This window comes from Melanerpes formicivorus, unplaced genomic scaffold (genome assembly GCF_026170545.1).
Source record: "Melanerpes formicivorus ecotype bairdi unplaced genomic scaffold, bMelFor1.0.p_v2 SCAF_25, whole genome shotgun sequence".
Lineage (NCBI taxonomy): Eukaryota > Metazoa > Chordata > Aves > Piciformes > Picidae > Melanerpes > Melanerpes formicivorus.
In genome coordinates this window covers 7,426,552-7,454,277 of record NW_027142377.1, presented here as the reverse complement: position 1 = coordinate 7,454,277, position 27,726 = coordinate 7,426,552, and the positions used below count along the sequence as shown (strand labels likewise).

General features: G+C 40.7%; 1 protein-coding gene across 2 annotated transcripts in view; it reads left to right on the top strand.

The window, feature by feature from the left end:
- Positions 1-27,726, top strand: part of PLCB1 (phospholipase C beta 1) — a 368,463-nt gene that overhangs the window by 232,149 nt on the left and 108,588 nt on the right. For both annotated transcript variants that reach the window (XM_068153205.1, XM_068153206.1), the window contains exons 5-9: positions 3-82; positions 2,164-2,217; positions 2,976-3,051; positions 7,963-8,063; positions 9,432-9,598. In XM_068153205.1, the coding sequence (XP_068009306.1) occupies positions 3-82; positions 2,164-2,217; positions 2,976-3,051; positions 7,963-8,063; positions 9,432-9,598 (478 nt within the window). The remainder of the gene's footprint in view (positions 1-2; positions 83-2,163; positions 2,218-2,975; positions 3,052-7,962; positions 8,064-9,431; positions 9,599-27,726) is intronic.

Genomic DNA, 27,726 nt, shown 5'->3' with positions numbered 1-27,726 from the left:
AGGAATGGTCAGGTGAAGTGTTCAGTTTGGCAACAAATCTGCTGGCACAGAACATGTCGAGGGATGCGTTTCTGGAAAAAGCGTAAGTGGCTGTCGCGTTTGATGCTGTGGGTGTTGCTCTCTTCCCTGTGTCGTTTTCCTTTTTGCTTGTTAGTCACATTGTCATCTATTGTTTCTGCTTTGATGAGTTGTCACCTTTGTAAACACAGGCTGTCCTTTCTCATGGTTTTAAAAAGCCTGTTGTCTAGATATCATTTAAACAAAAATCTTATCAAGGTTCTTGAAAGTACTAAGACATAGCAAAAAGTCAGAATTAAAGGCCATCTTCCACTTGTATACCAAAAGGGTGGCTTCAGCTGTAGCCTGAAGTTCTGACTGATTGTGACTGTTTTCCCTTTTTTCTGTTATTGATACAAAAATGAGCATTCAGGGAGTCTGTTTTCCTCGGTGTAATCTCTCTGATTCTCATGTGATTCAGAGGCAAGCTCTGCATCCATTCACCCTGACTGCTTTGCACAGTGCACAGGCGCTGAGTTGCTTTCAACAATATAGAAAAGGTGTTTATGAGAACATTTGGGATATAAAAATACCTCCAGGTCTGCCCATCCCCCTGTGGCCTTGGGCCTAGCCAGGCCCAAAGCCAGGAGACATCTCCCCCAGTTACCGGCTGACAGAGGAGGAAGAGAAGAGCAAGTGCTAGACTCCGCACTGCATCTTATAGTGGTGCAAAGAATTGTGGTAGGAAATACTACATAATTTCCTGTGTCCACCCCTCTGGGCTGGACTTCTGGACACAGGAAGTAAACATTGCAGGGGGCACCCAGCTCAAACTGCAACAGTGGTTAATATTTTTTTCTTTTTAATCTACCTCAGTGCTGGGAGATGGGGCACAGGGGATAATATATTTGTTTGGTGACACAGTAGCACTAGAGATTTTAGTTTCCAGAAGATGCAGGTAAGAAGAAAGGATTTGTGAGAATGCTCCTGTCCTAGTTAGGGGTATCAACACATACTTTGCTTTTGAAGTGGTTGCTAATAACACTTTTTTGTTGGGAAGAAAAGGAAAGTCTAGAAACATGGTACGTCGTCTTCTTTCAGTAGGCCAGTAGGTAAAGTGAAAAAGTTGGTGGATTCTTTTTATTTTTAGAACAAAACATTTCTCTTAGATACTGAAGTGTTGCCATATTTTTTCACCAGATTAATACAAAACTCATTTGTAATTTTAACTATATTCAAGTGGAAGGACTCCAGAAGCTGTGCTCTTCGCAAACTGCTGTTGGCAGATACTATGCTGGTAACCAGTAGTCCTTGCATACCAGGAGGATCATCAGATAGCAGCTGTAGGCCCAACTGCTTCTCACTGAAGCTGCTGGATGTCTCCTGTTCCAGTAAGCTTTGAATCAGTATGTTAAAAGGTTTGGACAAAGAAAGATACATCCTCATCCCACTGCCTTAATGAGCATGGGAGAGAAGTCACAGGTCCTGAGATACTGAGATCCTCTAAATATTTGATTCAAAAGCTGGATAATTGCCTGCTGATAAATGGTTTCAGCCTGTAATTTTTATATTGCTTCTTGCTGGAAATGTCTTGGACTCGCCCAGGGCTGCTGAATATACTAATGTTCTTGCCGATGCAGAGACATTTCAGTTGCCAGCAATATCACTTACTTCCAGCTGAAGAGTGGCAATATTTAGGGTCAAATGGAGAAACCTTCATAGATGTGTTATGAGGGGGGTTGGGAAGTTAGCGATGTTAATGTACAACATCCAGGGACAATTTCAGCTTCTGGAAGAGGAGTACAGCCACATTTCTGATCAGGCTGTGGCCTGTGTTCCACAATTCAGTCTGCTGATAGAGTGGCAGACAGCCTGGGTGACAAGGAGTGTGGCTGGGCAGGGGAGGGGGTGGGGAGTAGTGTGGTGGTAGTGTTTGATAAATGTGTGTATTAGTGGTATTTGCAACATCCCATTGCAAGACAGCCAGGTGCTTTACTGTTGAAAGAAAAGGTACTTACTACTGATATATAAACAGTTTTTTTACTGGGCAAAAGAGCTGAGTGGAACTTGCCACATGATCAGGGCACTAGTGCTGAGCTGTAAAGTCAGTGGAGAGGTACTTGAAAATGCTGTAAAAAATAATACAGGATGCTTTTCTCTCTGCAGTTACACAAAACTTAAGCTGCAGGTGACTCCAGAAGGGCGCATTCCTCTGAAGAAGTAAGTTGTGTTCCTCTTCTTTACCATGTAGTCTCTTCTGATTTTTGATGTTGGATATGTGTTTGGACTAAACATGTAACCCTTTTGCCTGGAATAACAATCTTCTTATCTGCTTACCACATGTATTGTATGAAAGAGTAGCCAGTGCTACTCAGGATATCTCTGTTAAAACACCCTTTGGGTATAGGTTGCCTTTTGTGGTCTTGAGCAAGATATTTATCTTCTCTGCCTGTGCTTGTTCCACTTGTGCAAAAAAAACACCCTACACCAAACCAACAAACTGCCACCATAATTTCTTTACTTTAGAGACGTGTTGTGAGCGGGGGGCAAGGGGGAAACCAGCATAAACCAGAAAACCAAAGCCAGCAGCTACCCCTCTCCCTCCCATTCCAATGCCATGCCTGCTGAAAAGAGCCAACACCCAAGAACCAGAACCCAGAAGCAGTAACTGGAACAGGAAGCCTCCCATGTTGCAATCTGAACTTCAAGCCCTGTAATACTTTGCTTCAGTCAGCTCTTCCATTTTTTGAAGCTGGCATGATTGCCGTATGGTATGAATAACAGCAGCAGCTTTAACTCAATCCATGACATAGAATTAAACTTATCCTGGCCACCATTAAACTCACTTGTGTGACCAAGCAGCCAGCAAATGGAAATAAATAGCTAAAGATATGGTGGACTGGAAAGCAATATTCAGTCTGTAGGCCACATGGGCCATCAAGGCATGATTTTAAGCTGATCCCTTCTTCATTTTGCAGCATATACCGCTTGTTTTCCGCTGACAGAAAACGGGTAGAGACCGCATTAGAAGCTTGTAATCTTCCATCTTCTAGGGTAAGCATCTGCTTTTGTTCCTGGCCCTTACAGAATGTTGCTTGTATTCAGCAGTGTTTACTGTGTATTGAGTTAAGAACAGTTTGTTCTAGACTGATGGTGCTGTGGTGGCTTGGCTGCTGGTCCTCAGCAGCAGATCTTTTTTTCTTACACAGAAGTTCCTGAGAACCATTTGCAAATTTTAGTACCTGTGCTTTGAAATTGTGCAGGGACTACAGGCACCTGGAAGAATTGTGAATGGATTAAAGGAAAGGGCAGGGGTTCATGTGATCCATTCTGGAGAAATCCTATGAGAGTATTTTATGAATTGGTGACTGTTGCGCAATTTTCAGGACATGATTTTAGAGCAGTGTTAGATCAAGGTATCAAGGTGGTGCAGTCTATTTCCTTCTCTCTCTCACACACACACAAAAAGTATTTGTAGCTTGATTTAAATGACAATTTAAAGTCACTGTAGCTTATGTAAGAGGTGAATGGAGTAAATGTTGAAATACTATAGTGTCCCAGATGCATCCAGGAACTTGGCTCCCAGAACTTTTGCAGGATAGTACTTCACCCTCAAGAAAGCTTTATTTCAAGAGCAATGAGCTCAAACAGGTGACTCTAGTTAATGCTGGAGTGAAGACATCCTTAGTCTTTCATCCCAGGTGGAAATTCTTTTCCAAGAAATTTCTTGCAAGATAATTTTTGCAGGTCAGGCAGAATCTGTCTGTAGGAGAGGACAGCCTGCATCCCCTGATCTCTAGCTCTTTTAGAAAACTCTGTACTGGGATGTTTCCTCAACATTTCCTTTGCCAGTAGTCTAACAGCACCGATTTGCACAGCTCCAGAAAAGCAATAGAATAAAATATTCACAGGGCAGACCTCAGATAACCCTTACTAATGAGCACTTGGATATTTAATTCCATAAAATTGCAAAGAAAATAAAATACTAATCTTCTCTAAAGTAAGGTTGTGAAGTTAGAAACATGGAAAGAATAATTTTATAAATGGGTTTTCATGTAACTGTTAGCAAACAAGACAAGATGCACAGAAAAATCTCTGAAGCACTACTTTTAAATCAGTTGATTTATTTCTTCTCTTTGTTAAATATCTCTGAAAAAAAAGAAAACAAAGTCTAAACATCACTGGAGTCCTTGAAAGAAACTGCAGCCTTTTTCTGCTATTGAAGTAGAGCAAATTTTACATACGCATTGCTGGACACTTGTTGCTGGGATATTATTCACAGCAAAAAGTAGATCCTTTCTCTACTTGGGACAAAAGAGAAATGCACTTCATGCCACAAAGAAAACTGTTGATCATCTTTGAAAAAATATTTTAGAAGCTAAGTGCTTAAAAAGCATGAAACTCAGTCTCAGTGATGTAATGAAGAAAAGTAAGTGTTTCTGCTACAGCTCTTCTCCTTTGTGTTCTTGTTTATTTGAACAAGTAAAATTCTTAGCTTCAACTTCCAGCTTTTCTGCCTGGATGTACTGAAGGATAAATGGTGTTCTGTAAAGCCTTTGGAGAGCACTGGACTCCAGCAGTGTGCAAGACACAAATATCAGGGAATCTTGCCCAGCAAAATGACTGTGAATGATTCAGAGAATTCATTAAAGTCTCTTATGGACATTAACAGCTTAGACTTTCTGAGTTGAAAACCACCACATAAAGGTCCCTCTAAAGATTTTCTCCCCAGGTTTCCATACCTCTCATTGCTCTGAAAAGATACAGGGCTCATTGGTTATGAGTTTCACATGATGTTTGGCTGCATTTCTCAGAACCTGTGTGTGCCCCTAAAATACAAAATGGAATTGACAGTCATGGGGAAGAGGATCCCAAGCAAGCATTTATCACTCTCTCCTAATTCATAGCTTCAAGGTTGTGACAGTCCCTCATCAATGCTAAACAGTGACCCAAGCATAGGGCAGCCACAGCTATGCTGCCAGGGTACAGTATTGCTGCCTGTCCATGACTCTACAAAGTTCAGCATCCACTAGCACCACTCTTTAGCAAATTCCCTGTCAGCGTGCTTGCCAGCAGACCTCATAGGACAATGCACAGGTACTGTATTTAGTTCAGGAGGAAGAGTCCTTATTGTCTGGGTGGTTGTCTTCATCCTGCTGTAGAAGGACAGCACCAGAGAGGCTTCCTAGAAGTGCCAAAAGTAAACTATTTCATATTCAGGGACCTTATTAAGGGATGGATTCTCTGTAGCACTGAGCACTCCAGCTGTTGATTCAGCCAAGCAGTTGAGCATGACTACAGTGGAATGGCCCATGGACTAAAAGTCAAGCATATTTTTAAAGCATGGATTTATTTGTTTATTTCTGGGTCAAAACTGGCATGTGTACAGTCTTGCAGGACCAAGTCCTGTGTGATCTGATTTTCGGCAACATTTGTAGAGGAATGTTTATGTTAATGTTTAAATGAAGTTTTTTAATATCCCAAGGAGTTTTTGAGTTTGGCACCTTGTTCTTATGTGATCTTATATATACATATATATGTATTTAATATTGTCTTCTTCTGGAAAAGGAGGGATACTTTTTGTTACTGTTGGGTATTTTTCTTTCTTTCTTTCTTTTTTTAAGTCAAAGGTGCTGTAAATAGGATCTGAAGAGCTTTATTTTAGCAGCCTCTGGCTGTGAAGACTGTTTTCTGCCTTCCAGTTAACATAGCGGTTCACAATGAAGCACCAGTGAGCTTCACTGATAGCTTAAAATAAAACAACCAGCTATTGAACCTTTTCTGTGCAAATAATCCAAATTAGCTGTTGTATTGCCCAAATGTACAGCAGAATGGATGTAGACGTTATAAAAGCAGGCAGGTCAGCAGACAAATCAACAGTGCTTGAAATTAGTGGAAAGTCTTAACCACAGAATAAAATTGAACATCAATATTCATCAAAACTGAGGGATTCTCTCACGTGCTACAGAAAGTTTGTGGGTTTTTTTCATTGGTCTTAAAGAAAGAGAGAAGTGCTTAAGGCATGTGGGTGGTTCCACTACAGTGTGGATGCCTCAGACCAGGCTGAAGAAAGAGGCAGCGTATTTTAAGCTCTTTGGTCAGTCAGGCTTTTGGAATCCAAATACAGTTGTCAGAGGTCGTGGCTGGGGTGCAAATGCTTACAGCAAGGCTTTTGTCTCCCATCTACCTCTTTGTGTTCTGTAGCCCACCAATTTCACTACTGGTAGGAAATAATTATTAAAAGGTTCTGTACCTGAACAGACTAAAAACTTGTATTGGTTATCCTCTTTGGAGGTAGGCTTTTGAGAAACTGAGGCCTATTTTCTTAACTGGAACTGAGTGGCAAATAAAAGCCTGGATCTCAGGTTATTGGAAAAGACCCAGGAGGGATAAAGCAATGCCTGTGGCATTTCTTTCTGTATTTATTTATGTTAACCTAAAGCAGGGAAAAAATGGAAAAGTTCCTTCTATGTAACAAAGGCTTGAATTAACGCTTATGGTTCCCTTGGTAACGGCATTAAACAGGCAGAATAAATAAAAGCAATGATTTCCTCTATCAGCAGCTTACTTCTGAGACAGCCAGGTTCAACAGTGTATAAAAGCAAACGGCTTTCTGTCCAAGTTACAATTTTCCTCCTCCAGGTCATCAGGTGTAGGTATTATTCTGGATCCATGGGGAAGTGTCATGTGGGTCTATGGTGCTCCTGGAGATTACATGCTAAAGCTTTTGATAAAGGTAGCTTGTTTGGAGGAAACTCAAAAATGAGATTTTCAGCATTTGCATTTCACAGATTTTGTGCTTTCCTTTTGCTTCTTCCTTTGTAAGGCTTCCTCTGTACCAAATACAGGCTTCTGTGCTATTTTCCTTTCTTGGTGCACTGATGCTAAGGCAGAAGCCAGTGACCACACCATTACTGTTCTGTGTGGATAAAAGCTTTGCACCTTTCTTGGGGATCTCATTTCTTCCCAGCCTGGCTGAAAATCAGCCCCTGCTGTCTTCTGCAAAAACACCAGAAGTTGAAGGGAGCATAAAAATTCTGTGTTTCCATGTGCTAGTGGGAAGAGGGCTCTGGAGCTTCATTCAAAGGACTCTTTTTGTTATCCAGCCCAGTAATTCCCTCTAGTTAAAAGCAATTGGGTTTGTTTTGTTTTGTTGTGTTTGTTTCAGCTAGCAGGTGTGATGGGTATGTTGGGTATGTTGAAAGTGTCACCTAGAAGCAGGATTAAATGTTAATGGTTCTGAATTGTAGAAAATGTAAGAAAAAGATGCTGGTATCTCTTCTATAGAAGAGTATTTCTATCAATTCCTGTAAAGGAAATCTGGCTGCCAAATGCATTGCAGTACATTTAGGACAAAGGTGCATGAAAAAGCTATATTGTGTGAGTTTTGCCCATGATAGTGGTATCTTGAACATGTATCCTCAGGAAGGGGAAGGAAACATACCAGCTGCTGTCACAGAACAGGTGTATTAATAATGACTCAGTTGCCCAGTTCATTAACCTGTTCCTTGAAAGCTTTGGAAAGATGAATTATGTGTTTGTCATCTGTTATGCTGCCATTTTGCTTGCTGAGGCACAGGAGCTCACCACTACTGGCCAGCTGCCCTGCTGGGAGCAGGCTCAGAGACTTCATTGAGATTCATATACCTGTTCCTGATAGAGATAAGGAGGATAGATGGGGAGATGTCATTCCCTTCCTTCCATTCATCCTTCCTTCCTTCCTTCAGGTTTGCTCAGTGAAAGAGAAAACTTTGCCTCCTGGAAACCAAGATTATATATATATATTTAATAGATTTGCTCTTTAAGCTGCTCTGTTATTCAGGGGAATTTATTATTCTGCAAAACCTGGGCTTCTCTAGCTTGCAGGAGGCAAATCCAAAGAAGTGCAGTAGCAAGTGATCTGTTTACAGAGAATGTATAAAAGTGCTGTATTGGTCTTTCACTATTTTCTTCCCCATTCCACAGAATGATTCAATCCCTCAAGACGACTTCACGCCAGATGTGTACAGAGTGTTCTTAAACAACCTCTGCCCCCGGCCTGAGATCGACCACATCTTTTCTGAATTGTAAGAAAAGACACTTTTTTTCCTTTTTTTCCCCCCCTTTCACTGATTTCCTGAGCTGAGGATGGAAAAGTAGGTTATTTAGACTGCAGCTGCATTTATCGATTGCCAAGAACAGATTTCAATGTTAAGCAGTGCTGTTATTTAACCTTGGATCAAGGGTTCCATCTCTCCCAAGCTTTTGCCTCCATTTCTAATGGTCAGAGTTTTAAAGTAATTTGTTGATAGAGGAGCAGAACTGTCAGGTCTTGTTTTTCTGGGTGATTTGGGACAGTTTAGGCTTCCATGAAAGTAAAGGAAGCGAAGTACTGAGTGCTATCAACATGCAGTAGGCATGAGAATACATATAATCACCCCCAAACACTTAATTAGGAATTGAAAAAACGTACCAACTTTTAGAATTGATGAATTGACACTGTGAAATTACATAAGCAGCCAGCTACAACTGATTTTATACACTCAGTTACAAGCTATATAACTTGTGTTGCTTCTACCCCTTGCAGCAAGTCATTGAACTTCCCAGATTTAGCAAAGCCTGATCAGGCTAAAAACATGAAAGCAGCGTGCAAACAAAGTAATTTCCAAAATGCCTCTCAAGACCACTAAAGCAATTAGTGAATGCATCTTTGCAACATGGGTGTGCTCACATACTCCACTTGTGCTTATTTCCTCTTAAGGTTGAGATTTCAGAGGAATGTGGTCTTGCTCTAGTTTGCTTCCATTTAACCTAGGGATAGACTTCCTATTGCTCTGTCACAGAGCAGAAGTAGGCCAGTATTGAGTGTTCTAGACAACACTAAGCACGTCACCTGGCTCAGAGGCTTCCTGGATCTCCCATCTGGATACAAATTGTACCCAAACTCTGCTCTTTTTGCTAGCTCTAAATAGGCATCTTTTTGCTCTGTTCATGGAGTGCCTAGCATTTTTTAGCAGCTTTATTTTAAAAACCAAAGCAAATGCTAGAATAATTAAATGGGGCTGCTGCTATTCAGCAAATAGTAGGTCCAAGAATGCCAGCAGAGTGTTTGTGGCAAGCTCAGGATTGAATTCCTCGTTCTTTTCTCTTTTATGTTTCTAAATTGCTACGTTGCAGGAAATCAGATGAATGAAAAGCTTTTAGCATTGCTCTAACTCTTCCCATTGATGTCATTAGTGCTGAATGCTTCTTAAAAAAAATCTTACTGCTAGATGTTTGATGAGGAATGTTTGTCATTGCGTGCCGGCAAAGTAAATTAGTCCACAGACCCAGTGGGACAATGTTTTTGTTGTATGATACTTTGAATCTTGTTTTGGTTTGCCTGGGAAGTACAGAATATTGAACAAGATTTCAAGGAAATGAATTTTCAGGGCCTTGCTTTAATTTTTCTCTAGCGGTGCCAAGAGCAAACCATACCTTACTGTTGATCAGATGATGGAATTTATCAATTTAAAGCAACGTGATCCACGACTAAATGAAATCCTTTACCCGCCGTTAAAACAAGAACAAGTTCAAGTTCTGATAGAGAAGTATGAACCCAACAGCAATCTAGCAAAGAAAGGTCAGTGGTTTTATATTCTTGCTATGCTCAGTTTCTGATTTGAATCAATGACTCAGTTATCCTTATGGTGCATGCTGAAGCAAAATTTGGTTCAGAATCAAATTGCATTTCCAGCTCTCTGCTTTTGGATTGTACAAACCTGAGAGACATCGTGTGGTGCATTTATAAATGTGTTTAGTTGGGATCAATTTAGGAAGGATGGGGCTGGTTTCAGTATTTACATTTCAGTATGTGTAATTGGTAGTTTAGAACAACTGCTCTGGTCTGTAACTTCCGCAGAAACCTTACTAGCACTATTGGCTGGCACTGGAAATGTACAACTAAAGAAAAAGTCAGTGATGATAAAAGTAAGATGATGATAATTCTGTTATTTAATAATGGTAATAGGTCTAGCCCTCTGCTTTCTGAGAAAGTGGTGCACAAAGTAAGATGTGAAAGTATCTGAGTGTGTTTCGTGCTATAATCACAGAAAATTTCCCTTTTGAAAATCTCAAGTGTTGTCTGGGCTAAACTGGGCATTTCTTCAACACCAGCAAGAGGATTCCTGCTCAGATCTCTGCAGATTTTTGCTACCATGAAAAGTCTTAAAATAGTATTGATTTTATGTCTGCATCCTGTTTTATTCTAATCCACATATCCTAATGATTACCCGAGCTTTTAATGTGTTTCTACCTTAAAAATTTAGGGGCATGGGAATATCCCAAAAAAAAAACCCTATCTAATACAGAAAAAAAATTACTTTGGTCCAGAGATTTTTTTCTTCCAGAGGAAGCATAAAAACATCTCTCCCAAATGTGCAGAGGTTAACTGAAGGCACTCCTACCTCTCTCCCTGGAGCCTTCTGACCTAGATGTCTTCCTAAAGAAAACCTGTGGCTCTGGAAGCCATGATCAGCATTGTCTCAAGGCAAAACACTTCTAATTTTTCTCATAAGGCTTATTGTTATTTAGAGTTTCTGGAGGTTTTCACAGAGGGTTAAATTCTGCTTATTTGTCATGCTTATGCTAAATGCCTTTTGGCATCAGAGAGAATACTAGCATGAGTAGATGAAAAGGTGTTGTGACCTCCTCTCTCATCCATGCAAATATTACAATATTGCTCTGTGCTTACAGTATTTCACATCAGCGGCAGAGAGGTCTGGTACCCTAAAGATCATTCTTATTAACCAAATATTGGCACTTCATATAAGCCAGATAAAGGATTTATTAGGAGGAGGTGTGCTGGTGTGCTAAGCAGAATGGAATCCACTTCTGGCTAGCATTGAGGAGGAAGCATGAAACATACCTCATAGAGTATTGTGGTTGTGTTTGCTAGCACCCTCCAAGTAGGATTTGTGGGACACCTCCAGTTTACCCTGATGGACACTGGTGCATGCATTTGATGCAGACATTTGCTTCTCCATAGGTGTACCTCTTCCTGGATATGATGTATATTGCTGTTACAGACACAATCGTCCTAGAAAATGCTGACTTTGTCAAGGGAAAGACAGGTCATAGGGAGTTAATTCCAGATCAACACCTCTCAGAAGGGAATCACCAGTAACAATTACCCTCCTCTTTTATTTAAGGGAACAAGTCCTGATGCGGGGGGCAGGCTGTTTTGCTTTAGGCAACACCTGGGATGCTGTGCTTTCTGTCTTCTCATTCACCTCACCCTCAACTTTTCAATGCCCCACACTTGTTTTGCAAGGGCAGCTGGGAAGGTGAGGGAAGCCATAAGGGTTTTCCCTTGCCTCTCCTAACAGGAACCTGTATCCATTCCCTGTTGCTTCTTGGGTCACTTCCCTCTGTTAGGGGAGTCTGCAGAGCCTGGTTCCTCAAATCCAATTCCCTTTCACATTCCCTTAGAGTCCTAAGTCTAGCAACTTCTTCCTTCAGTTCATCCACTAGATTAAGCAGATAATTGAGCTGCTCACACCTAATGCAGGTGTTGTTTCCACTGCCCTCCATTTCAAGTGCCAGGCTCCAGCACTCTCTGCAGCCAGTTGCCTGGACACCTGCCTGCTTAAGTTCGACCTCAGTCTGGGTCAACACAGATCTTTTGAAAACAGCTTTGCGGTGAGTTACAACCATCCCTATTTCTGGCTGTATGACCTAACTGGAGAACAATTCAAGAACGAGCCCACGTTACTCAGCACCTCCCTCCCTCTGGTGAAAGCACCACCACTGCAGCGGTCTCCACCCACACCGGGCTGGACTCTCAGGAGAGAAAAGCTGTCTCAGGGCAAGGGGGAAACAGGCCGCTCCACCTCACGTGCTGCCCTGGTGCTGCCTCGGTGCACATCTTTAAAATGTCACCAAAATACAACAGTGCATATTCAAAATAAAACAATTTAACCTTTAATACAGTGTTTTGTAAAAGGGATTTTCACTCAGGCCTTCTGCTGTCTGAAAGGACTGTTACAGGCTGAGCTACAGGGACTTCAGACTGAAGTGACACACTTCAGTGATACTTTAGCTGCTCCTGGAACTATATTTACATGGGCCACTGAGCCCCGGTTCTTTTCAGGACACCTGTGGATATTCAAACCGATTAGATATGGTCCATTGTTATAGACCGGTAAACTCGTTGGTCTTAATGCCCATCTCTGCTGTTCAGGTGTTCCATTACACTTCTTGTGGTGGTATTGCTTATGTCCCCTTACTTGCCAGGGCCAGAGTCAACTGAGCCATAGGGACAGAAGTCCCTGCTTGGACTGGCTCCAGTGCTGTCAGGAAGAGCAGGCAGAAGCCTCAGGGCACTCAGAACAGCAGTTAAAATAGGTAAGAAGGTTGCAGAAACCTTTGTCAGCATAGTATTCAAAGAAAACAAGACCCAACAGATTCATCAAGAGAGATGGGCTTAGAGTTGTGGTCCATGTGCTGCTTTATGCTCCCACATTTCAGAGTGAACTGGAACAGACTCCAACTAAACAACACCTCAGGATTAATAGGGTGTGCCAAAAACCAGAAGCGCAGCATAGGGAAGAGGGGAGTAGTATAACAGTGCACATGAACCAAAGGTAATGATGTGAGAGAATTACAGCAGGATGGGAAATGGAGTTACAGGTGGCTTAAGGATGACTTCATCCTGTTGTACCAGAGCATTGCAACTAGAGCTGTTTTGAAGAGTTTTGGTTCAAGAAGCAAGCCAGAAGGTCTGACAACAAGGTTTATGTATTTGTTCTGCCTTGGCAATGAAATGTTAGTCCTTTGAAGTAAATCCCTGATATGGGTCCAGAACAGAAGAAAGTATCATAAAGAAATGTAAAGGTTGTGATTAAGCATTGCTTGTGAGTAATGTGTACTTTGAAGTACATTGTAAAGGTAGAGATTTTATAGGCTTGTTTGCAAGAACTGGGTGATATAAATGTGCAGCCCTCATTCCAGCTAAATCCTTTTTCCTCAGGTTGCATCAGAGTTTGAATATTTGCAGTTACTCGCTTTGTGTGTGTTTGTGCACACAGCTGGACACAGGTGTTTTGTGTTTCTATAAGCTGCATTTCTGAGCAGTTCCATTCATTACCTGGTTTCATTTTCATGACATCACATTGCAGAGAGTTTATGGACGAACACAAATCAATGATGAAGGTCACCCCACTTTCGTATTTGTTTCTGTAGTTATTTCTATGTTTATTTATTTTTTTTTATGTATCCAATCTTTAGATGTTCTTTCAAAATAAAGGTATTCATGTTCAGCATCCTTATGAAAAAAAAGCCAATCTCTTCAGTCTAAATTGATCTTTAAAGCCTATATAGTCCTTGTTCAAGCTGGCAGGGAGAATCACTTTTGCAAAAGTCTGAAATAAGGTTAGTGGCAAATGTCCTTATTTTTTGCATATTCTGGAAGGCCCTGAGGCCTTTATTCTTTACTTCCCATTCACAACAGCACACATCTTAAGATGCAAATTTAAACTGCAGTTCAGAAGGATTAAAAGCGTTTGCTAAAAGCGTTTTTGCTGAGGGAGTAAAATTTCATGGGTGCAGCGTGCACAACAACGTCCAGGCCTTGATATAATAAATAACTTAAGCATTTGCTCAAGTTTGTCATATAAAAATGCTCCATTACCTTGAGCATTGTATTAATTCTTTCTTTAAGCTCAACTCCCAAGATCATTGAAGTGAAATTTCTGAGCAGTTCTGGCTACTACCATGAACATAGGTACCTTCTGAAAGTGTGATGCACGTGTTTCTTAGCAAATAAAATCATATGCATTGAAAAGTTCTTTCAAATAGCATTACAGATTTTTTTTCCTTGAAATCTTATATCCAAATTAATAAAATAGAAACTCTGTGCCTTTGTACAGCAGCCTGACTCTTTTCTTCCAGTGCACTGGCTGGACAGTTCTAAACCTTCACTTGCCTCATGATTACATCATCTTCTAATTTCCCATCTACCCGTACTCATTATCTGTGGACATCCAGTGCACAACAATATTGACTTTTAATTCTCCCTTCACAGCTAATTAAATTAATTTCTAAAGAATGATTGTGCTGTCTCTCAATGTTGACAGCACTAGGCAAATGTCTTTGATCTCTCTACTTCTCTGATCACCTTTAAAGCCCTTTTTTGTACCTGTTGCAGCTGACCTACAGTACTTTGAACACAGTAAGCAAAGTCTGTCTATAATATTTTAAACTAGTGCAACATGGCTCTTCAGGTACCTGGCAAAATTTAATTCCCTTGTTCTTAGTAGATGGAGGCCTTAGGTTGCAGAGTGTTGAGTTAAAAGGCTGTCCTGGTTCCTGCTCATGAGTGATGTATTTTTTTGTTACTGTATTGCTGGGATGCATTGAAGCTCTTGCAACATCAGCAGATACATGGGCTTGACATCTACGTAGGTTAAGCATCTGGAGCAGCATTTTGTTGTGATTGAAGCAAGCTGTTGTGATTAATGCTTTGTGTCATTCAGTGAAGGAGATTAATGCATTATGTATGGCATGTTTCCTTATCACGTGGAAACAGAAGGAAGTTCCTGGTACTGCTGAGCAGTCTCTCGCTGTCAGCAAAAGCATACTGGGTGTCTGTGAGGCCTGGTTAAGGAGCATCTTGTAGTTGGGTGTTTTCAGGATGTAAAAGCATTTGCACTGGGTGACTGACATAACTGCTAAATGTATTCCCTTTCAAGTACCTGTGTTTATAATAGGATGGATACAAATTAATTTATTGCCAGGGGATTGATTGGGAATTTCCTTATTGCCTTTAATTTTTCCAAGAAGACTTCTGTAACAGTCAGTTGTTCAGGATCTCATTATATCATTGATGGGAGATGGGGCATTGATGCTGAATTTCAGGTGTCTCTGCTTGCAGTGTCTTGTTTTTTACATTTATATGGCATTTACCACTTAAATTTGGTACAAATTCTGCAGAAATGTGGCAGTTAATTTCTAAAAGTGTCTAGGTGTCTGGAGCTTTGAGAGCTCAAATCTCACTGTCTCAGTTTAAACCTTCCCTTCTGAAACAAAGTGTGTTGAAAACCACTGAGTAATAGTCTTGACTCTAGGACTCTCCTGTGTCCCTTAAAGGCTCTAAGCATGCAAAAAGAACGATGCCTATGAAACCAAGGTCTGCTAGGGAAAGGAGATGTGAAAAAGCTGGAACTGTACAATAGCAATAAAATTGCTTTCCCCCACTCTCGATGGTGGGAGCAAAACAAGGGTTAGGTTATTATTAGCCATTGTTTTTAGCGTTGATTTTTATTGAAAAAGATGGTCTAGAGTGTAGTATAAGCCTTACAAATAAAGTCTGCAAATGCTTTGGAGATTTTCCTGTCCAATGGATGTGTATACCAGACTGTCCTAACTATAAGGCACCCTTGAAGCAAGTAATGGCATTTTTTTTTTACCTCTTAAGTATACATTTGTTGAAATACTTCCTCTGTCTATTTAATTTTAAAGGACCAAACATTTAGATGGACACAGAAGAAAGGAGTTTTCCTTTTGTATTTCACAGTGTTTCTTCAGATTTTCTCAGCTGTACCCATTTGGATATGCTGTATGTCAGTTTTAGTTAGATGTGGTTCTAGAAGGATTCTAAGGGAGCTGGTTCCATGATTGATTTAGAATTCCGGTATTGATTCTCATTTGCTAGTGCACATTTATTGATAATTGTTGTTCTGGGGTTTTCTTAGGTAATAAAATGGTCTAGGCAAGTAACACTAGATTATTTAATTTTATGCAGTGTTTACTACATGTACTTTTTCTCATGGCAGCCTTAACACCAGGCAGCACTCACTTCAGCACAAATGTGTTTTTCCTCCTTTAAACATCAACACATTTTAAACGTTTTAATCTCACCACAGTAAATTCACCTTTTATTAACTGCTTAAGAATAATTACACATTGGAGCCTTTTGATGGCAGAAGGGGGTCATTTCCTAGGCAACAGATTTGAATGGTAAAAAAAGAGTGCCTTGCAACAGTGTCCACACTTTTAAGACATACTTCATAACACTGAAAACTTGAATTTTGCTGTATAAATCAGTCAAGCAAATTGTGGATTTTGTACTGTTAAAACATTTGTAGGAAGTATTAAAAAAACTCATAAAAATATAGAAATGATAAATCCTTCAGCCTCCAACTGTAATGTTGAACATTAAGAATAATTGCCAAAAATAAGCCCACTAACTCTGGGATTTTCAGTGCTTTCCAGCATTCCAGCTGCACAAGAGAAAAAAGCTCTCAGCATTGTTTCTCATTCTTAAATAATAACAGCAATATATTGCAGTCACAATTTATTGTTCTTTAACACTTATAAGCTACACAAAAGTTGTAGCCTGTTCCACGTTGTAAGCAACAAGTGCTAAGTTGGGTAGCTTGCCAAAAATCCTTTTTTAATTTATTTTAAAATATATATGCAGCAAATGTCAGTATGAATAATGTATCATCATAAATAAGTTCATGGATACTGTGCTTGTCAAAAGGAATTTGCGAAATATGTTTGTGTAATGAACAGGTTTTTTTGTTGCTTGGATTTTAGTAACTAGCCAAGCTGTAAAATTAATTTCAGACTTTGATTCTCAAGTAGAAGTCTCCACCTCTTTATAAAAATCTTCTGGAATGGAAAAATCCTCAGTTATGAGGATATTTTTGCATCTGCTTTATGAGTGAAGTGCTTCACCTTTTTTTTTTCACTTTCAACTTTAACAACTTGATAGCAAAATGAATCAGTGATGTGGACTAGTAGATTTTGCAACAGTGAACAAAGACAGCAGTATCTGGCGGATGATGGTCCCTTCTCCCAGGCAGCCAGTACCAGAACAAGAGGACACAGTCTCAGGCTGCACCAGGGGAGGTTCAGGTTGGATGTTAGGAAGTTCTATACAGAGAGAGTGATTGCCCATTGGAATGGGCTGCCCAGGGAGGTGGTGGAGTCGCCGTCATTGGAGGTGTTCAGGAGGAGACTTGATGGGGTGCTTGGTGCCATGGTTTAGTTGTTTAGGTGGTGTTGGATTGGTTGAAGGGTTGGACACGATGATCTTGAAGGTCTCTTCCAACCTAGTCTGGTCTATTCTATTCTATTCTATTCTAACTTGATAGCAAAATGAATCAGTGATGTGGACTAGTAGATTTTGCAACAGTGAACAAAGACAGCAGTATCTGGCTTAGTAAAAGGGCAAAATGTTTTTGCCTTTTTTTCTTTGGTTGCATAAGTGTAGAAATGGGCTTGTATCTAAGACCCAGGTGCTTATGCAAAGAGTTAGCTTTTGCTGTTGGCATGAGAATTAATTAAAATATCAAAAATGCATTTAGTGTTTCAGGGAGGCCAAGTTTTCTAATATTCTGTGTGTAATAGGGATACTTTGAAAGTGTCTGCTGAATGTATAATACAGACTTATTATAGAATCTATATCTTCAGAGCTGCGTAAAACAATGATAATGTAAGTCAGTCTAAACCTGTGCTAAGGAATATGGAAGCTGACTATATCTGTGACTCTTGTCTCCCCACTTGGAAACCTGATAGAATAGCTGATAGACCCCAGACTCAAACCCTAGACTTAAACACTGTCCTAGCACTGCAGAAGTATTAAAGACCCTGGGGTGACAGGTCCACAGAGGAAACATGAATAGAGGTTTTGGAATATGCATAAGGGCTGCATCATTCCCTTCTGCTGGAGTTTTTGCTCAGAGATAAGTAAAGGAAGTCTTACATCAGTACTGCATTTTAAGGGTTATGTAGACACATTTATTTTTGCTGCTGTCTGTTTGTATTGTGTTTGACTCAGCCTCACACTATCGGAGCCCATAAATAGAAAACTTACTCTTTGTGCTTGTTGCTGGTTAACTGCCCCTTGTAAGAAACACTGGAAGGTATTTAGTGTTAGCATCAGGATTTATTATTTGAAGATTAATATCAGATAAAGTTTACTTCTGAAAACAGCACATACCCAAGTGCTGAAGGAAACAAATATAGGTAAGCTCTGAATAAACATTGTGAGGTTTGCTTCTTCATTATGACTGCTTTGAATGTAGTATCTTGCAGCTGAAAAGGGCCTGTGAGGACAGAGGGAATGAAGACTGCTGTGATCCAGTGGGTGACATCTAGAACTGGTGGCAGAAAAGTGTGGGTTTCCTGGCTTTCCCACAAGTAAGCTCATTGACATTTGGCCATACACTTTTATGTGCTGTTTTGATTTTTACCTTATCCTTTGGTTGCCCTGACTGAATAGAGAGTCATTCTCTGCCTTGAGGAGCTAGCAATGATCTGTGAATTTTTTATATGTGTGGTATCTGTCATAACAGGGTTTTTCACAGTGTTGGACTATGTGCTCCACAACAACCATATGGGGAAGTTTCACTTATAATGTCAGATGTAATCATCTATTCTAACTCTATCTTTTAGCTGGAAGATGACTTTTGCCTATAAATAACATCAGGGTTAAACACTGGGGAGACAGAAAGAAATGGTAAGCTAGAGGACAATGTTGGCAGAAGAACACAGATGTGTCTTGTGGCCTTGAATAAATGTAGTCTGGAAATAAAGAGAAGTCTCCTAGCAATATGGCTCTGCCTTAGCCTACCAGAGGTAGTAAAAAGGGCAAAACAAAGCAGTTTTATTAAGATAGACCTCAATTTGTTTATGAAAGTGATTGTCTAATACAGTGCCCACAGCAGCAAAAGCAACTTTAAAGCACAGACGAGGAAATCCGCTTAAATGGACCAAAATTGCTTCTTTTTAGTTTATTTGAACTGCCTCTGCAGAGCCATGCAGTTCTTTTTTTTTCACCTCCCTTGAATATTATTCTCTTCTTCAAGTGGAGAGTTTCTGAAAGTAAAAATACTAACCATGATGAAGAGTTTGCCTATTTTTTTCCTCACCTGTAGCATGCTCACATTCCACTGTTATTTCTTCCCACTACACTGCACAACAGTCTTTTTGGCAAGTACATTATTAGCTTCTGTAGAGAAGTATCACTTAGCAGAAAGTACCTTCTAATGCAACTTGGCAATTGGAAGTAAGCCAACATTTAAGATTATTACATCTCCCAGGATCACTCTGAGGCATTCAACAGAGCGTGTTTTGCAGAGATTTGGGGAGACAGTGACATATTCCAGTAGTGGCCTTCTTTCAAATCTGCCAGAAATAACTATAGTGTTGCTGGGATTAATGGTATTTTTATCTGTCTGATTTAAAATCTTTCCATTTACCCAGTTGTCTGCCTGTCTTAGAAATCTGCTGTGTTGTAAAGTGTTCATTCCACTGCTAGCTAGGAGCTACTGTGAAGGTGGTTTTATGTTTTAATAGCTTTAATTGGATCTAAACTATCTATCGTCTTGTATCCTGTCAGAAACAATTTCTTACTACATCTGTGCTGAAAAGTCAAGAGCAGCTAGAGAACAGTCTCATGTCTGTTAAACCCTGCAATGCCATTGACTTTCTATCCACAGTCATTTTCATAAATGACTGCAGTTTGCAAAGTGTTCAGAAATACCAAATGTAAGATGTCTGCTGGAAGACTTGGGTGTATCTCATTGTGTTTGCATAATTTGTCCAGATGTAATGAATGAGATCTGCTCAGGTTCTAGCATCCTTAGCACCAGCTTTTCAGGGGTCATGCTCCAGACCTCCTCTTCTCCAGGCTAAACAACCTCAGCTCCCTCAGCCTCTCCTCATAGGCCTTGCGCTCAAGACCTCTCATTAGCCTCATTGCCCTTCTTTGGACACATTCAAGTATCTCAATGTCCTTCTAAAACTGAGGAGCCCAGAACTGGACACAGTACTCAAGGTGTGGCCTAACCAGTGCCGAGTACAGGGGCTCCCACAGAGGCTTCTGTACTCTGTCAGCTGCCCCGGCACATGCAGTCGGGCAAGAAGCCTAGCTCCCCCGCCAAAATGGCGTCGCACGCCCAGCCCCAACAGGCTTTAGAATTCCCGTGGCTGACGTCACGATCCCGAGCAGACGTGCGAGAAGATGACCCTGTCAGTCCTTGCCGTCTGCCGGGGTCCTTCTGACCCACAAAGCCCCGAAAAGAAACCAAAAGAGAAAGATCTCAGTTCAAGCAACCTGGTCCAGGTGCCAGTCCTGATCAGCTCTCCAGCCAAAATGGCCACATATGTAGCCACAGTGTAGCTACATATAGACACATTGCTGTTCTCTGTGCTTCACCTGCTTTTCAAGATAATGGATTTCTAGGCACCTTCTTCCCAATTCAGCTCTGCATTTTGGATTTTTGTCTTTGCTTGAATGGTTGGCTACCTAGCTTGAATTATTTGTGTTTTCTCATTTGATTTCTGTCCTATTTGCCTGGTTCATTACAGCTGTCTATTCTTTAAGTCTTGTGTTGTTGATTCCACTTTTTCAGATTATTAAGGTCTATATGAAGTGAAACCTAGTGCTGATCAGTGTGGCAGCCTCCAGACTTCTTTCATGCAGTCTGGCTTTCCAATTCAAGGAAACCCCAACCTCCATTTATTTCTGTCTGTGCTTTCTGGTGATTGGATTTTTTTCAATAACAAAAAATATGTATTTAGGAATTCTATTAAATGCTTCACTGATATTCAGATGTATTGCCCTTCCTCTTCTTACTTAGCAATTTGATCAAGCTGACAGACTAGTATGAATATTTCCCCTTGCTGATCTTTGAAAAAATTGCTAAAATACAGGAGTTACTGGCAACTTCTGCTTGTGGTGTGTAAATGGTGGTTGGTGCAGAGATATTTTAAAGTATCTGCAGATCCTAACCTGAGGCCTGTCTTTTCTGTTCCCAGTGTTTTTTCTCTAAAATAAAGCAGCACTGACATTCCTGGGGTAAATTCCAGTAACCCAGTTTTAGGGTTGTAGCTTTTTCAGTCTGGGCTAACATACCATATTCTCTCCTCCTGATGACTTAGATGTTAAAGAGAATGTTGCTTGGACAATACAGTCCTATCCATCCTGGTTTACAAAACTGAATACAGACAGAAATTCCAGACACACCACCAACATGGTAATAGCACCCATGTCTGGGAAGATGTACAGGTTTCAGCCTCACTTCCCAAATCACTTGGATGCAAATGCTTCAAGTGTTATCAGAGTGGCTCTGGTGCATTGTGTCCCACTCAGTGTGAATTTTATGTACGTTCTTTGTTCTGAACCTCTCTGCTGGCTCACAAAGCTAGAAAGCATCAAGAAGCTAATGGGTACCCAGTGTCAAGAGACACATAGGGGGTATATGCATCCTACTCTACACTGTGCACAAAAATGTTAATACCCAATGAGCTGTAAATTGCAGTGCTGGTTTATGAAATAGAATTCACAGTGGGGCATATTGTACCGACCTCTCAGAGGATTATAAAATATCTGCTTTACTTTGTTGTGAGAGGACTGCTCAGTTGTTATATGGGATTACAGTGAATGTGATTAATGCTACAGATTGCATTGAAATAGACTTGATTTTGCTGTCAGATGGAATACTAATGAAATTCTGTGTTGTTTGCTGGGAGATAGGAGGTGCCAGTTAATTGTTGTTTTGGGTTTGTTGTGGGTTTTTTGCCTTTTTTGTTTGCTTATTTTCTTTACCTTAATAACATCTCTTGGCATGATTGCACCTTCTTGTTATATTACAACTCGTGGATAACAGCATGGGTAAACAAACACAAGGCTCTATTAAGATTGCAAGTATATGGAAAAAAATGTTTAAGATCCACTCATCCAAACCTGTTGACTGCTTACAAGCAAATGTACATTTTAACTGTCAGACAAAATGTCCACAAATTTTAAGAGGCAAGCAAAGACTGGTGTTAAAATTATGAGACTGGAGTTCTAAGAAAAGTGTGCAGATAGTGGTTCTTTCTGCTATGAATTGTGCCTCTCTTGTTGTCTGTTCTCTGCCCAGAGGACTGGAAGGTTCCTGGCGGCAGGCTAGGTAGACCTGGGGAAAATCAAGCACCAATCAAAGAGCTGTGCATATAGTTTACCTACTGAAATAAGCAGGGCAAGGTTTAGATTAAGCAGTTGTGTTGAGAAGTTTAGAGGACTAGCTTTACTTTTAAATTTCCTCCAGACAACAACACTGCTAGGCTTTTGACCTTTATTCTGGATCTCTGCAGAAGGAACTGAACTGGTGAAAAAGCTGCTGAAGGAAGCTCGGGCCTGCTTTGAACATTCACATATCTTATCTTGTGCTTGGCACAGTGCTGCAGGTGTTGAGTGAGCAGGGGTTTGTTTACATCTTCAAGCTGGTGAGCTGGCAAGCTCCCAGGGACCCACAAGCATTTCCACATGCAGAACAACATGCAGGTCATGCTGGCACACCAAAGTGGTTGGGAAGGCAGGAACTTGTCAAGGTGCCTATGTGTCATTAAGCAGCAGGAGAAGGATTGTTCTGTCAAAAGCAGCCTGTGCTATTGTTAGCCCTGGAAACTAAGAAGAGTTTTACATGAAGATGTTACCTATGTCTGCACTTGCACAGGAAACTGCAGAGTGGCTGGCCCACCACAAAGACTGTCACAGAGCCTGATGAGAAAAATGTGCAAGGTTCTCTAGGTCTAGTCAAAGAGGATTATGAAGAGCCTTGTGGTAACACAGTAAGCCTTCAAATAGAGAAGCCCCTGAGAAGTATATTCACAAAGTACAGTCTTAGCCTATAAACTGGTTCTACTGACTATCTGGAATTCTTTTTCTATGGAAAATTTGCAAGCACTGTCTCCCAGGAATGGGAATATTCCAGGTCTCACAAGCTGCGGAAGAGAACATTTTGATTGATTAATGTTGACAATATCTAAGAAGTCCAGCAGAGAAGATTCACTTCATTATCTGTATATATTTTGTGAATTTTTAATAGGTCCTTTGCCAGCAACATGCCACCTGCCTGAAGACAGCTTCCAAGAAAAAGAATTTGGGATGGCAAAAATTACTTCTGTTGGAACTGGCAAATGTTGACCACAAAGGAGCCCTGTTTCTTATGGGCAAAGTAACAGTTACATTTTTATGTGCTTTTCTTTAAACTGTCATCCAGGAACATCTATGTCTTTGATCCAATGTAATAGGTCTTGAGCAGTATGGAATCATGTAGCTGTAATTAATATGGGGATTGTGAACTACTCAGAACTTGCCACTTTTTTTTTTTCCCCGTGTAACTATATTGGAGCAATCAGGTGGAGCCAGGGATGCAGAAAAAGATCAAGCTGCTGCACAACCACTCACCATGTTTCATATAATGAAGCTGAACACAGCCTGAGAAATTCAATAGTATCTCTCAGCATCTCACAGTATCGCTTAGGTTGGAAAGGACCTCGAGGATCATCAAGTCCAACCTATCAACACAGACCCCATGACTAGACCATGGCACCAAGAGCCACGTCCAGTCTCCCCTTGAACGCCTCCAGGGTCGATGACTTAACCACCTCCCTGGGCAACCTGTTCCAATGCCGAATGACTCGCTCGGTGAAGAACTTCCTCCTCACCTCGAGTCTAAACCTCCCCTGGTGCAGCTTGAGACTGTGTCCCCTTGTTCTGGTGCTGGTTGCCTGGGAGAAGAGGCCAACCCCTTCCTGGCTACAACCACCTTTCAGGTAGTTGTAGAGGGCAATGAGGTCACCCCTGAGCCTCCTCTTCTCCAGGCTAAACAATCCCAGCTCCCTCAGCCTCTCCTCATAGGGCTTGTGTTCAAGGCCTCTCACCAGCCTTGTTGCCCTTCTCTGGACATGTTCAAGTGTTTCGATGTCCTTCTTAAACTGAGGGGCCCAGAACTGGACACAGTACTCAAGGTGCAGCCTAACCAAAGCAGAGTACAGGGGCACTATGACCTCCCTGCTCCCTGCTCCTTTAAATACATTACTCTTCTAGTGGGAAATCACTTCTTCCTAACAAATTTTACTGAAAAAAAAAAAAAAATATAAATCAGATTTGGTCAACTTCACTTGACTGTCAGTCTAGTGGTGGCTCTTTGATGTCTGCATGAATTTCACCACCAATCAGGTTGTATGGAGCAGCTGTTCGAGGTGTCCTATGGAACCTCTTGCTTATGGACTGCTTCCGGTGAAACACTGAATGCTGTGGGGCATTTTTTGTGCCCTCTGTATAGGCTTTCTCTTATTTTCTGCAAGAAACAATAATGGATGTCAGCAGGTGAAACAATTGCTAACAAATTCCCTGGCAAGCAACTGGCAGATGAGATTCAGCTTCCAAATTAAAAGTGAGGGTGGAGAAGTGGATTGTGGGCCCACTGCAAAAGGCCTGCTGGCAAACACACCAGATTGCAAGGAGGACTTAAGTCCACTGTGCAGAAAAGTAGCTGGGGATAAAGCCAGAACCTGATTCCAATAGGTCTCGCCTGAGTTCGGACGAGATGTGTCTTGTGAAAAGATGGGAACTTCACAGAGTGAATAACAGTTAGCATGGGCAAATGAGCAGTCCTGACTGTGAGGGTACTTTGCCATGCAAGGTAAGGATAGGTAATGAGTGAAATGGAAGATAACAGGTGAAATGTTCAGGAGACATGAAGGAATCAAGGTCCCTTTCGTGTAAAAGCTTCTCTTCCCTTGGGAGAAATTATTTTGGAAGTTATGTAGATGTATAAATTTAGAGAGAGGTATGTAAAGGCATTTCCAGGCTTTCCATTGCCTCTAACCCCTGAAAGTTTTTAATTCAGGTATGTTTTTAGATTTGCATAACAATTTATATTATTCATAATTGATAGAGGAGTATTCAGCTGCACATATATAATTGTGAGACATTGGGAGTATCTGTCATTAAGAACACATTAGATGCTTTCGTTCTTTCTCCTCAGTGTCTGCTTGTTCCTTTTACAGACCAGTTTCCTTACATAACAAAAACATTAACATTGATCTGCTACTTATTTTGCTTGCACAAAACTTTAGCCATTTGCTTATGTGTGCTTTGACAATCAAATACCCTGCAGCTGACATTCATCACAGATTTCTTCAGTCCAGAGAAGGGAAAAAATACCCATGCTAATCACCAAATACAGCATCCATGCATCTTTTGTTCGGTGCAGGAGCTGGGTGGATTTGACAAACTTCGTAAGTCATCCAGCTGTGCTTCATTATGCAGTCTCCCCTTGGGGAGAGTGCTGAGGCAGCACTTGCCCTGCAAGCAGAAGTGGGTTTGCATTGAGCTGAAAACAGAACAATTGATTAGAATTTCCTTCATTTTCCCTTTCAGGCTGAATTGCCTGTTGGTGCCCAAGCACTGGCCTGTGAGGCCTTGGTGAGCAGAAGCCAGGGCCGGTTCCAGCCAGTTCTGTATGGCTCTGGCAGCCCTGCCACAGGACACATCCCCCAGCACCTTGAGGGAGTGGGGTTTAAGAAAGGGCAAAAAGCTGCTGGCATCAGGGAGTGATGGGAAAGGTGTGAGGGGAAAAAGTGTGAGGAGCAGTCCTGTGAGCCCTCAAGGGAGAGCGGGAAAACTGCAGGCCCTGCTGAGCAGGAGGGGGTCCTGTAGCACTGTGGGGAAGAGTTAAAGGCTGTTTAAGTGTGACTCCATAGGGAAATTCTAATTAATCAGAGAAATTGGAGAAGAAATATTTGAGGAGAAAAAAAAGGTAAATAAATTTCTTGTGCTGGTAAACTCCAAACCACACAGAGGAAAAGATCTTCCCCCAGTAGATGTTGATACAGTTTCTGTTATGGTTACATCTGTGTTTGCTTTTCTCAATGTGACTTTGCCAACATAGTTAAGAGAGAGTCATCCAGAGCCATGTCTTCCTTTGTATTTCACTTAAGATTATTTAATAATGTTTTAAACCAAATATTATTGAAGTTGATAGTAGTATTTCAACAAACACTCATGAGCTTTGGATCTGTCTCTGTCCTAATAAACGGCATCAGGTCAAAATTAACAAAGCAATGGTAAGTGAAAAATACAAAACCTCACAATTTTAAGCATATAAATCACACTGATTATTTTGAAAGTTTCACCAAAGGCCTAGGGTTCAGATGATTTTAAGGTAATTATGTGTAAGCAGAACAAAAAGGAAAATATTGTGACCCTATCTTGTCCATCTGTTTTTTCCTGGTGACATTTTCTCCCATTTTATATCTAATCATATCGTTAAATCTTCCTAATGCATATCTGAAAAGGTGACAGCTATAATGGAAAGTACTTAACACAGGTTTCTTTTCTTGGCAATGTCTGTGGTAAATCTGTAATATGCATAAGAAATTAAAGAACAAAACATACCAATAAATTAAGGCTATTTCACTGTCCACTGAGGATCGTCCTCTCTGCAGTTGGCCTCAGAATAGCTTTGGTATTCCTCACAATCAATCTACTCTTTAATATCCAAGATAAAAAGACCCTTCAATATCTGCCATCTCCATTCCACAGTCAAACTCTCACTGGTGCAATATTGTCTGTAATTGAACTTGCAAATTGCTTCACTTTGTGAAATGCTAACTGCTTAATTATGATGGGGAAAACAACATTCTACAGCCATATCCTCAGATAACTGTGTAACTTAGGAACTATGTAATGATACATGTGAACAATATTTGCTGTGATTTATGTTAATATCAGTGGCAAAATGTAGGACCACTCTGCAGACCTTGTCTTCGGTGTGGAAAAGAGCAAAGAAGCAGAATGAACCACAAAATAGGGAGAAGGAGGGAAGCAGAGCCCTGAGCCTTGCCTTTTTGTGTCCCAAAAGTGTTCAAGTTCACCCAAAAAGGCCTCATGAGATTGTGCAGTTCAACTCCCAGCTTAACCTACAGGTTTTCCACGGGGTATTGTTCAGTCAGTTAATTTATCCTTAGCTTTAGGTGTCCATCTGAAAGACAAGGACTGCAACAACCCAGTATTAAACACAGAGATCACGTTGAGATGTTTGAATATTATGTCTACATGAATCAGCCCGAGTTTCTGTACAAGAAAAGGGAAGGCTTTCTTTTGGAACAGTGTGTAATTATGATGTCAGGAGATTTTTTTTTAGAAACTAAATGTATGAAAACTACCAGGTTTCTTTGAATCTGGAATAGGAATGATGAAGTATAGTGTTGGGTGATAGGTTGGACTTGATCTTGAAGGTCTTTTTCCAACCTGGTTAATTCTGTTCTAAAGTAGCTTTCAGCCTTCTAGAATGACTGACAGGAGTACGTTCAAAACCACACTGAGATACTGAAGATGACTCTGGATGAGCTATTTATAGTGTCTCTTAGGTAGATTCACGCAGCATATAGGCTCTTTGTAAAGCTTTACTTTCTGAAAAACACCTCAGTGGTGGTTTTTCTGCTTTTTCTCCATCCTGCATTTTTCCTTGAGAAAAGGAAAGTATGTAGGCCTCTCACTGTGGATGATTAGTTACTCTGTAAAAAGCAGCTGTAGAGCTTTGCAGTATTGCACCTGGATTACAGTCTTAAAATAGTGGATGGACTTGATGTTTTTCACAATTGTTGTCCTAAGAATGAGAGATAATTGCATTGCTCTGTATTGTTACATTTCTTGTAATATGAACAGGATCGTTTAGAGCCACTGTCTGGGGTTGTTATGAAAATGAGGGATCTGAACTTAAGACTATTACATTTTTTTCCTTTCTGATCAAGGGCCAAATCCTAGGTTCAACCACAAGTTTTAGGTAAACACTTTGCATGCCATATTTGCATCATATGATTCCAGACTTCACAACAATTATGCAGGATTTTCCATTACTTTTTTGATATGCTAGAAAAATGCATGTAAGTTTGTGTGTTTTAGATAAAACCAAGTTGACTCTA